At 30.7% G+C, this 13,068-nt stretch overlaps 1 protein-coding gene across 1 annotated transcript in view; it reads right to left on the bottom strand.

The window, feature by feature from the left end:
• LOC134260878 (uncharacterized) overlaps nt 1-13,068 on the bottom strand; it is a 50,501-nt gene that overhangs the window by 21,872 nt on the left and 15,561 nt on the right. Inside the window, exons 16-29 of the mRNA XM_062743403.1 lie at nt 12,880-13,032; nt 12,588-12,671; nt 11,975-12,129; nt 11,644-11,791; nt 11,055-11,288; nt 9,858-9,932; nt 7,839-7,958; nt 4,507-4,674; nt 4,164-4,247; nt 1,537-1,652; nt 1,360-1,408; nt 882-1,118; nt 719-793; nt 3-113 (exon numbers count right to left, since the gene is read on the bottom strand). Coding sequence (XP_062599387.1) covers nt 3-113; nt 719-793; nt 882-1,118; nt 1,360-1,408; nt 1,537-1,652; nt 4,164-4,247; nt 4,507-4,674; nt 7,839-7,958; nt 9,858-9,932; nt 11,055-11,288; nt 11,644-11,791; nt 11,975-12,129; nt 12,588-12,671; nt 12,880-13,032 — 1,809 coding nt within the window. The remainder of the gene's footprint in view (nt 1-2; nt 114-718; nt 794-881; nt 1,119-1,359; nt 1,409-1,536; nt 1,653-4,163; nt 4,248-4,506; nt 4,675-7,838; nt 7,959-9,857; nt 9,933-11,054; nt 11,289-11,643; nt 11,792-11,974; nt 12,130-12,587; nt 12,672-12,879; nt 13,033-13,068) is intronic.

Raw genomic sequence — 13,068 nt, 5'->3', positions numbered from 1 at the left:
ACCGCTATGTAGAAACGGTTCAGGATGCTGTACATCATACTATCATACAGAGAGTGCGTATTTCGGTACTGTCGATCCATATTTGTTAATTGATAGGAAGCATTTTCATCAATCTAGCAATAAAATGCATATAGCTTGGAATAAAACGTGACTTAGTGAAACACTTATATCAACAAGCCTCATTATCATAAAAGGAAATATCTCAACACATTGCATACAATAATCAAATTACCATGTGATATGAAATATAATGACAAGGCAGGCATTTTGCTGAAATATACACATTCTGCATTATCAGACCAGAGACTTAACGGAATATTTACACAGTATTTAGAAAAACTATTGTATTTTAAAAAATTAAATGAACATTTGGTCTTTGTTTCGGACATGTGTAGTATTATGATCCAGAAAAAGACCTTTGGTCTGTAAACAATGTAAATTTTTAAAATTTATGGAATCCCGTTGTAAGAAGTATTAACTTGTCATATGTTTGTCATATCTTTTCAAAAAACTTTGTCATGTGCACATCTTTAGATACATGTACATACTTTGTTTTTGAGAAACATAGATTTCGATATATGAATTTAAAATGTACTTCTAATTCCACATCCATAAGGATGGAATACAATGAACTCATATATATGGGTATGGATGTGGGTATGATAGGGAAAGATGAGTATTTGGCGCCAAACAATAAAACAACTGATTCAATACTCACATCTATACGAACTACTGCCATCAAGGGAATGCAGACCAGTTTTGTAAGAATTAAAATCATCACAACACCGGTATACTACAAAAATTGAAACAAAAATCTGATCTTCAAACAATAATAATTTATACAGTGTAGTTTGTATTTTATATGTCAAAAATTGGTATACCATGTAATTTTTTCTTTTGTATTGTAATTCTCGAAACACGTCTGTAAGCTTCAGCAAGCCCGTTGTCGCCGACAAGGTTCCAAGGATGATTAACGATAGATACGTATCCTTGACAATGTCCAAGAAATTAACGCCTCTGAAGTAAAGATATCTGTACACATAGTACACATATCCCCCCGTCATTTTGTCATCGTGCTTCATGACAATGCCAAGTATTAACATGCTTAAGGATGACAGCTGAAAGAGAAAGTAAAAACTGGATTGATATTACACAAATACATGCTTATCATACATATGAAAAATGTTATTTTTGAAGAAAAAATGATTATTATTTCATTTGAATTTAATAAACAGACGGTTTTGTAGAAAATTGCTTTGTTTTGTTATCGTTTTTTTTTCTATGCAATTCACTCAATAAATACTGAAGAACATATAAAATACAGATAGTTTTCTTTATTAATATAATTTAGATACTCACAAACGCTGCAATAGTGAATATCGTTCTTTTCTCGAAAGTAAAGATATTGCTGCAAGTAATGATTTACAGTTTAAAATAAATATTTGAAACTTTTTAAACAAATTTAAAAAGGCACAGATTAATGTTGAATCTGTGAATACAGTCCAATAAAAAACAAACACAAGATAAAAGACGTACCGATATCCTTTTCCTGTTTTACATAGCATCTTTGTCATTTTCAAGTATTTGTCGTCGATGATTGGAATAAAACTCATTGTCTTTAACTTGTAAATAGTTAAACTAAACTGGAAAGTCTGAAAGATAAAAAAAAAACAAAAACAAGGTCATTCAACTCAAAAGAAGTTGATTTTATTATCATTTAAAATTATACACAGCCATTATTTATTTTCTATCTTTAAAAAATTAAGATAAGTGAAATGTGTTGTTTGTTTTGTGTGCGATTTTTTTTTCAAAATCTATTTGTAAATACTAGTGCGTGTAAAGACAAATGTTTCAAGGAATAGCATAAATAAAAATTACCGATATGATTAACATATTAACAGTTCAGTTAATGCCATGAAAACATTCTCGAAGTGGCCCATAATGGTTTAATGTTAAAAAAAAAACAAAGTTGTAAACCAAAGTTGTAATATTTTGTAGAGGTATAAATAATAGTTCTTTTTCATTTTAATGTTTTGTCAAGTTGTAATCATGTAAAAACAAAATTCACAACAAACAAGATTTATAATTTTAAAAGTTGTCATATAGCGAATTTTCTATACACTGTATATTGCCACCCGTATAATAATAAATCAATATACATCAGACTGGTGAATGGGTGTATGGTGTATTGGAACCTTGAGGCTTGACAGGTATTTTCATACACCCCGCTTGAAAAGCGGGAGGGTATACTGTAATCGGGATGTCCGTCCGTCTGTCTGTTACGCTTTTGGGTACCCATCTCTTATCCGCAACTCTTCTCATACCACTGAATGAATTTGATGAAACTTTTACAGAATCTTATTACATATTGCCATTGTGCACCTCCTATTTTACTTTTTTATCCGACACATATTTTGGATTTCTCATAGCAAAACATGACACTGCCATATATACACATTTGGGAGGCGGGTGGTATCATTTAGTGGGCTCATTGCCCACAGTACGAGTACCTCTAGTTATTAATTCGAATTATTTCATATTGGGGTTAACAACTTAAAGTTCAGAGTTCTAAATTGACCGTAACATTTTTATGTTCATTAAAAATACTTGTGAATTTAAAGAGTAATTTTTTCCAGAATATTTAAAATGTATTTGTGTAGACCTTAGTTTAATATGAAAATTCAATCTTGGTTAAAAGACAGTGTACATATTTCTCTTTCATTTAGCAATTTAAGGTTAGTGAAGAATAAACCTAATCAAAAGTTATATCTTATAGAATTAAACAAAAATCAATCTTTGAAAATATTTGCTAAATTGGACTCTTAAACAATCCAAGAAATATTGTGTAGTTTGAACTGATAATACAAAACTGCCTGTAAATTCTGGTTGTTGATTTAACATTCCAAAAGAGAATAGCATTCATAAATTACACTGTATAACTGCAATAGTTTGGGATATAATTTTCTTTTCTTATTTGAATTAAATATATTGATGTATCTTTTAAAAACTTGTCATGAGTCATGAGTTATATATTTAAATATACCAAAGTATTTTCAATGTGCTTTAAAGTAAAAATATTAAGAATAAAATAAATGAAAATAATATTAACTTATCAAAATTGTGTAAACTATTTGATTATATACATGTTAAGAGAGATGGTTCGGTTTCACGTTTCTGTCTCTTCTTCGGTATTTTCTGTTAGTTTTATTATTTGAACACTTTGCAAATATTTTTTCTCTACATTTTTTTCATTTATGAAAATAAAGGCCAATGTCATAAAATCAAATCTTAAAACCTAAAATAATAAAATCAATTTTAATGCAATTAATTACTTATATTGAAATGATTTATAAAATAGATTAAAATGTTTAAACAACGATCAAATGAAAACCAATAAATCAAGAAATTAGGTATGATTATCATTTTAATGTTTGACTGTTAGTCTATATTTTCTGAGTGATTATTTTATGCCATGCGAATCACTGGGACATTTCACTTTTCAACGGAATATGAAACAAGAATCGCATGGTAAATGAGGAGTTGAAAGCAAAAATGTAAGTATTTTATTGTTGTTTAACTAAACAAATATGCATTAGATAATTCATTTATTACATACTTAGTAATAAATATAGGAATTTTTGCATATGCGATATGCCTGACGTCACAATAGCCGTATCAGCCCTGCATGATACGGATCAATATCACACCCCTAGTAATTAAACCACAAAAACAGTACTTGTGATCATACACAATTTTTTGTTGGGTTCATATTCTCTTAATTTAACTTTTTGAAAATAGGGATAATCTAATTTACAAATAATAGATTATATTCAAATTACGGATCGAGTGCATTGAAATAGAAGTAGAAACAAACCCAAACCGTATGAGACAATAGACCAGATACATGTATGTAAAAAGTCCATGCATGATTATTTATTTATTTTCTTCTCAACTTAACGTGTGCTGTATTTTATTATTAAGTATGTAATAAACATAATAATACATACCCTTTCCCACATCACATTCTGTATCAGCCCTCGACCAAAATCAACCCTCGGGTCTTCGGCTGATATTGGTGTCTCGGGCTGATACAGGATGTGATATGGAAAAGGGTATGAATTATTCTCTCTATATAAATAAAGATATGAAAGAAAATAACTTACTAAAATGGCAAAAGTAACGGCAGAGAATGTGAAAAATAAATTGCTGTACACATCAAGTCTGGTAAGCAATGCATCTTTACATGACTGCAAGAAAAAGGTAAATATATGAAGCTATTCCAATTAATAGTAGACTCTATATACCCATATGAACGTGAAAGAAAGACACCATAGAGTTCGCAACATTTGTTACAAATTTGATGTTCGGCCAATTAACTTTAATTAAATTGTGTGACAAATAATACGACCGTCTTTTTCACGGTCAGTTTTGCCTGATTTTTTAAATCAATGATCCTAATTAGTGCTTTGTATAAATTTCCATACATACAGGTAACAAATACATTACTTTGTTATGTTGAAGATCCGTCTGTAGAAAGTCCGTACAATTATTATTAGCCTGGATGTAGGTTTCTGTGAAGGGGTTTTCTTTACAGCAGTAGATCGGTATTTTATCCGCAAAAAGATATTGTGATATCTTGCTGCCTGCATAATCAAAGATATCGCAACATTCTGCCTAAGAAGATAATATTTAAAAATAGTTTTAACAATGTATAAACTGATTAATCAGTATTCTTGTATGAAATATACTGAGATGACTAACAGTAATCAAGCTCAAAAGTCCATTAAACAATACTAATTTTGGAGCAGAGCAAACAAGGGCCTCTTAAACATCACAGAACCCATGGAGGAGTAGGCATCCCCCTCCGACCGGTCATATTCGCCGAGTGCTCCTTGTCATGATCGGGAAATAACGAAAAGAATCCAGTGTGTAAATAATGGTCTAACAATTATATGACAAACGTCAATCAGCATTTGACTTATTGATAGATTGAGTTTGCTGACAAGGACATGGTATCGACCATAGAACTTAAGAAATGACAACTTTAAACGAGACTGCTGATGTTTTAAACATCGCCAAACATGTTTTACATTTATTTTATTATGACATCATCAAGAGGATGGAATCAGAGTTAGAGAAAAGCTAAAATTTGAAACAAAGTAACGCATATTGAAGTGGTAAAACTTTTGTTTGAATTGAACTTTTCGGTTTTGGAATGTCAAATGTTATATAATGAGACGCCCATTTCTTAATAAACGAGGACATTTTCACTTGCCTACAAAATTGAGTTAAATTAGATGAGTTATGCAAAACTAAAGTTTGCTCCAATAAAACTGGTATTGCTAAGCATTTTGAAAATAAGACGCATTTGTGATTTACTGATGCTTCCATACGGCAGTTAATGGCCAAAGTAAGTTTTTCAAAAGTAGGTCAAACCCGGAGGTCAAGGTCATAATGTAAAAAAAAAATGGCATTAAAAGAACAGCCTTGTCATAAGCAATAAACCTGTGAAATTTGAAAGCCTTCAAATCAATGTTGTGGACAAGATTGAACTTTTTGCGAAAAAACTGCTAAACAGACATACGAAATGTCCAACACTATACGTCTCCTAATCTCCGGAGGCATAAAAAAGTTAATATCATAAATCGGTAAGTAATGTTTACGGGACACATAATTAAAGCAAGACCAGTAACCTTAAAGGTGCTGAGACACAGATTTGAGATTAATATATTCTCGAGATTAAAATTAAAATGTGTACGGTGCAAGGATATGTACGGTAGCTGGTATACGACATGGTATGAGCATTTTTCTTATTAATTCGTGGCCATGAAATAAAAATTCGTGGCCACGAAATAAAATCCGTGGGAACGAAATAAAAATTCATGGGAAGGAAATAAAATTCGTGGCCACGAAATAAAAATTCGTGGCCACGAAATAAAGTTGTGCTATATAATGTCATTTTTAGCTTATTCATTTGTTTGTCATTATCGTTCAATTGGAATAAGCCAAACGATTGGAATAAGTCAAATGGATTTTTATATAAAATTGTTATGGGTATTGAATAATATGCCTGAATTATCATTAATTATTGAAATTTGATTTTTGCCATTTATGTAATTGCATGAAGAGCTGATGAACGAATAATTGTGGTGACCATTAATTAAACCTAGAAACATTTTCAATACTGATCTCACTAGTTTTTTTCCATATAATACATGCATCTATATTGAAGAGCACACACTTTCATTTGCATTAAACAGTTGAGTTTTATGCGTTAACAATCAGGACAATATCTGAGTATTGCTTATATTTATAAGATGTCACGTTCCCGATAATAGGGGCCACTGATTATTACAAATAAACATTGAGTGATTGACTAAGAAAAGCTTTACAATAACACGCTATTTATTTGAAACATCTAGCAATAAATGTGTGAAGTACATTGAAAAATGCACTAGACATAAGCTAAGCTACATGTAAATAACATATCTTCTCAACTTTTGTTTGCAGTTCCGCGCGCGCGTATATGCACACATTGGCGTCTAAATTACAAACTCTATATGTCAATACATAAGAGAGAAGAAGCTAAAAATGGTTTATATTGCACAACTTTATTTCGTGGCCACGAATTTTATTTCGTTCCCACGAATTTTATTTCGTGGCCACGAATTAATAAAAAAAATTCTCATACCATGTCCTATACCAGGCAACGTAGATATGTCAATCAAACCCGTCCAGAAATTCGAAGTTTCAGTAACTTCGAAATGAAATAAGATTTTTATCACATTTTCTTGTGAAATGCTATTTATATAATAGTGTTGCATTATGCATGTACTATGTCTAAATAGTAGGCAGGGTTTGACACATGGTGCACGAGCCGCTGGCGAGTGCACTATGTGTCAAACCCTGACTACTATTTAGGCATAGTACATGCATAATGTAACACTATTGTTATTATAATGCTGACTGTTGTAAATATTTATGTGGCAATCCATTTGACTTTTTCCTGAAAATATCGGTGCTAACACAGCGCACTTGCAAAAACTCATTCAAAATCTTCATGCTAAAATTGGTTGCATGCTTAGTTATATTGGTTACTAGTATTTTTTTTATATTAGTTAGAATTTTCTGTCCCAAAGCAACTCATCTTTATTTTCTGTTTTGTTAGTAAGACTGATTTGTTTGCAGACGTCGATTCTCATTGATAATTTTCTTTTACATCCTTCAATCAAGCGTTATATTAAAAAGCGTTTTGATGACCCCATGACTCAGTTCATCGAACAATATGTATGTAATTAGTTTAATACTTTGTTGTACACATTTATCTAACGTTCCTTAGAATAATATAACTGTTTTCAAATATTATTTATCTATTTTCTCCTTCTTGTATCAATTGTATAAATTAAGTTTATATAATTAATAAAATACTTCCAATCAGTGATCGTCTCTGTGGCGTAATCGATAAGGCATCGGACTGGCAACCTCATGCTCGTGAGTTCGATTCACGACGTGTGCAATGAAGATTTTAATGCGTAAATAAGGCCGTGAACTATTTCGGCATAGTATGCTTACGCTACATACATCCTTAGACCACTATGCGAGAATAGTAGGGTATGGGTCATATAGAGACAAAATGACAGGAAGCATAATAATGTAATATATAAGTCGTGAAGTTATACAGAAAATTTGAGAAAATAATAAGTTCTAAGCATCTTTAAAAAGTGCATAATTCTCTTGAACTAATATAATTTCATTAACAATTACAAAAGGCTTCATTGTTACTCAATCAACCTAATAATAATGTACTTGTTCATTAAGTTATTTAAAATATCTCATACCACGACAAAAAGATAACTCCAAGCTGAATATGCTGAGTTTGAAAACACGTAGGAAATATGGTCATGATATCCATATCTTTGTAAAAACAATTCCATCTCGTTTGCCAATCCGTAGCTTATCTGTAACAAGAGGCCCAAGGGTCACATCGCTCCCCTGAGCACATTGGCTAGGAAAAAGCACAAATCAGTTCAGTATTGAAAAGTTTATATGGGGGGACTTGATTTTAAATCATCTGAGATTGTTTCATATCAATAGAAGTAAACATGGCCTTGCTGTTCTTGACAAGATTTTAAAAAATCCTTTACATTTCTTTGTAAAAATTTGATCCCCAATATCTGTCTACCCCCGGGTCATGATTTGAACAAACTTGAATCTACACTACGTAAAAAGGTATCATATAAGTTTCTACTTTTTTGGCCCAGTGGTTCTTGAGAAGATTTTTAAAACATGAAATCAAATTTTCACTATTTCTGAATTACCTCTCCTCGAATGTAGGCGCGGCCCTCCATTTGAGGAAACTTGAATACTATAACCTTCACCCAAGGATAATTTTTGGCAAGATTGGTTGTTTTTGAGAAGAAGTCGAAAATGTAAAAAGTTAACAGGCGGACGGACTGACAGACGACGGACAGACAGATAGACGGATTACAGACAAATGTGATCAGAAAACTCACATGAGCTTTCAGCTCAGGTTAGCTCAAAAGAATAACAAAGTGTAAAAATTGTGTAAATAATTTATAATTTAGCTATGAAGTATATTACACGTTTCAGATTAAGGTATTTTATCGGTAAAATGTTTCAATGAACAAGAGTTTATTGACAAAATGTCAGACACTCGAAAATTGTGAATAAATATTAGCCTAAACTTAAACAAAGGAAAACCAATTTTGTTTTGAATTACGAATTTAATTAGAAAACCAAAGTCAACTGAAATAAAATCAAGTTTACTCTTGGTGGGTTTAAGTTACATTAAATCATCCGTTTGTTATCTTGCATAAATCTTGAAAGTCTCATATATATTTTTAGATTTTTTTTCGATTTGACATAGTTTCTGCGAAAGCTAATAGTTTATTTAAAATTTTTGATTTAGTTTAATTATTTAAGTTTATAAAATTTGAATTTTCACTTGTACACGTTTGTCGGGTAAAACATTTATTAAAAGAAAAAAACGTTTTAGTAGAGATGCCACTTATATTTTTATACACACTCCAGGTGTTTTTGTTATTTCTTAATAACAGAACAGACACTTCTTAATTCCTGATTTCATCAGTTTATGATTGAACTTGTTTCTCTCAGGAAAAATATTTATAATTTCATTTTTTCCTAAATAATTAGAATTCGACATTTAAAAAACAAAACAAAAACACCTCTCTTAGGATGAGCAAAAAGTATTTGAGATAAAAATATCTGTCTAATAAGGTCTATGTATATAAAAAATGAAATATTAGGAAGTGAGTGATATTACAATGTAAAAACAAGAATTCAATTTAATAAGGGTAATAGAGGGTCCAAAAATGAAAAATACATCAAATTCTAAAGAAGCTAACATTATACCATATAAGTGGAAATTTTAGCGAGACGCAAATTTAGCGGTTTGTCCTTATAAATAGGAAATTTATTGTTAACGAGAAGTAATTTTAACGATATGAAAAAGCTCATTAAAACACAATAATTTTTAGCAATATTCAATTTTAGCGATCCTAGCGCTCTCGCATATACATGTAATACCAAAATTAAATCCTCGCTAAAAATATGTTAGAACCGTAATTTTAATTTGAGTTTTGTTTTGTTTAACCAAGTCATACTTTATAAGCAAATGTAGAATATACAAAAAAATCTTTGGCAAAAAATTACACTGTATTCTAATGTCAAGCAAAGTATTATACATGTTTTACCGATAAAATACCAATAACAATCAATATTTTAATAAGTATACATTAGGGTTCAAAAATGTGAAATCCATCAAAACTTTATTCTAAAAATACCACTGAAAATATTTGTGTTCATTATATACTTACTGTATCTTTCGATTTTCCCCAAAGCCCAGTACCGACAACCATTAAAGTAAAGCAGATGCTGATTAAAATTATTTGCTGCAAAAAATTATTTTTCATTTTTATAAATTACAAAAAGACATTATTTTCATTTACCAGATGGCATATTTTTCTTGAAAGCATACATGCCTATAATATATAAATTGTTACAGAAATTGAAACTTTTACATAATAAGTCATAATTGTGAAAATTGGCAAAACTTAGCTAGGTTCACTTTATGCATTAAATGACCATGTTCTTATATCAATTACTTGACTATCACCCTCTTTCCCAATTCATATATCAAAATAAAGTAGAGACTAAGTGATTTCATTTTCTATAATAAAAAAATCTTTTTGAGGATCCAGATGGTCAAAACAGGCTTTGAGGAATTGAAATGTTTTTGAAATTTGCAGAAAACATAATTACGTTTTTGACTGCTTTCAACAAAGAATTAAAATATGAGCACAGCCCACGATCCATTGAAAGATGAAACATATTATTAGATCTTCAGAAACAAATCTTTCATTATGTAACTGCATATTTTGGATCAAAGGTTGTCCTCTTTATGAAATATTAAAAGATACTTCAACATAAGGCCATTTTCAAAGGAATTTATGGGATCTGAGAAAAATGACACATTTCATGACGTCAAAATGTATTGACTAAAGGAAAAATTACGTCATATTCAATATATGCATGGTCATCACCAGTCCAAGTGATATATATTTATTTTTTTAACCTAACTTGGGCAGTTTGATTTTTCAGAAATTCTCAGGGCCAAAAAAGGCCCAACGTTGCTCTTGCTCTTTTATCATAAATTAATAAACTGCAATCAAACTCAGAACTTCAACAAAACAATACGAAATGGGAGCTGAGCAAACACAGACCTCTAAAAATATGAGAGGTTTGATCAAGTACCTTAGAGAAGTAAGCACCCCCGTCGACCGGTCACACCCCCCTTGTTTCTTATCATAATCGATAACACAAAACCCTGACGATTCCGTGTGATAATAATTTAAACGTCAATCAACATTCATCATATTTGCTGACAATTAAGGTCAATGTATCAACCATAGAACTTTTGAAAAGTGGGGATTCAACGATTGCTACCTAAGTAAAGAATGTTGAAGATTGAAAAGTTTAATCGATCGTGCAATAAATGCACTAAAAATACTCACAATAATATGAAGATATTTTGATTTTGTTTTTAATGTGAACATCCCTATAACGGAAACAATCAGAATCACAAGAGCTGAAGAAATCATAAACGCCGAAAACGACTGCCGTATGTGATTGAAGGACAAGCCATCAAAGGATAAGGCGCTCCATAGGACATCCCGGATAATGTCATGGTTAAACACTTTATCGTACGTTAACACTAGCCCTTCTATAAATAGTCCGGCAGCAAGGATCTGGAAATGTAAATTAATTTATATTCCTTAGCTTCATTATGCTGAAAAATTCAGAAAAATTGCAAAGTTAATCGATTGTTACCAAGCTATTATCAATTTAATACCTGGTAAGTCTAATAAGTGCATACATGTAGGAAAATTTGATATATAATATCCACAAAAATGACATTATTCATGATAATAATAATTGTTGTTAAGGCTTTTCACCACTAGGCTATCGAGTAGACGTTCAAGCAAATACATGAAGTCAAACACTGACCATTATTTGCCTTTGGAAAAAAATTAACAATACAATATTTATAATTCATTAAAATAAGACGCAAAAGAACACAGAAATAACAGTACATAAACTTACCAATAAAACTGCCGATGATATAACTATCATTTTGCTTTTTATGTCCCTAAAATAAAACCTTGTATACAAAGAGGTAGAAACGTTTCCCTTGGATCTTAATCTCCATATACATGTAGTATTTTGTAATTTGCATATCTTTTTAAGAACACTTAAGTCAAATGAGACAAACTTAATACATTAGAAATAAAAAAAAATTAGTAACTTATTTTATAGACTTAATACATGCAACCATTGCATTTTCCTTCATACTGTACAACAAGAGTCCATAAGCCAATACTCTTAAGTGAAAAAAGGTAATTTTCATGCATATGCAAACTCCGTTAGGCCTCACCTTTTACAATAGTAAAGCAGTCGTCTACGTTGATTTTGTGATGACGTTTTCTTTTCGTGCTCGGAATTATCTTCGATATTCATCTCTCCTTCTTTTGCCTCATCTCTCTCTTTGAGAGATCTTATTTGCAGGAATGTAAATAGTATTCCCAATACCTTAAAAGTATAACGATTTAATCATTAGTCGGATGAAGAAACGATATGAATAAGATTTTACGACATAAAATCCGAATGGAGGAAAAAAGGGTTGTCAGTCTAAAAACTAGATTTAGAAAATAGAATGACATTGATCATGAAATTTGGTATTCCTAAGGATTTGAAACATTTTTTCAATTTTTACAAATATCATTTTACATAAAACTTGTTATTCAAATGCGAAATCCACTTATCTCCACTGGAAAAGTTAGCGAGATTCGAAAATATATGTTATTTAACATCAAATGTAATCGGCTTTGTCCTCTTACAATAAAGTACATGTAAATTGTAGACATAATATAGGCATTTTCGTATTTAGAAACAAAATTTATTCGAAATTGAATAATTGTATTACATTTAAAAAAAAAATAGATTTCTACAAATCCAAGAAAATAGATTATTAAGCAATTAACACTTACCCCAAAAAGGAGAGATAGAGATATCGCTACAAAATACCCGGTGGTGTAAAACTTAAATCTGGATGACACTGTTTCTAAACAGGGCTATACATATAAAGTGAAAGAGAATCATAAAATAAACTTGTCCTGTGCTTTTAATAATTTGAAAAAAGAAGAAATCATCCATTTTGATCAATATTTTAGTTAAAAGTGTACGTTTTTAAAAAAAAATACACACAATTTTGATAATTCTTTTTTCATTGTATAGCTTTTTAAGGAAATAAATCTACATTCAATGAAATTATAAACTCACTGTGTTAGGTGTGCTGCAGCTTAAACTGTTATAAATAGTTTGATCGGTTACATAGTATAGATTGCGGTGACAGCACGTTTCAGGCAGGTTAGAGCAATGCGAACCTGATAATGTACATATATCAGTGGGTGCCGTTACACCACAACACTCCAGCTGATAAAATGAAGAGAAATTTGAAATATGTTAATA

The sequence above is a fragment of the Saccostrea cucullata genome, unplaced genomic scaffold (genome assembly GCF_032062105.1).
Source record: "Saccostrea cucullata isolate Sc308-1 unplaced genomic scaffold, CSIRO_AGI_Scuc_v1 ctg4533, whole genome shotgun sequence".
In the NCBI taxonomy this organism is placed as follows: Eukaryota; Metazoa; Mollusca; class Bivalvia; order Ostreida; family Ostreidae; genus Saccostrea; species Saccostrea cuccullata.
Note: the sequence above shows the minus strand (reverse complement) of the source record. Positions and strands in the feature narration are given on the sequence as shown.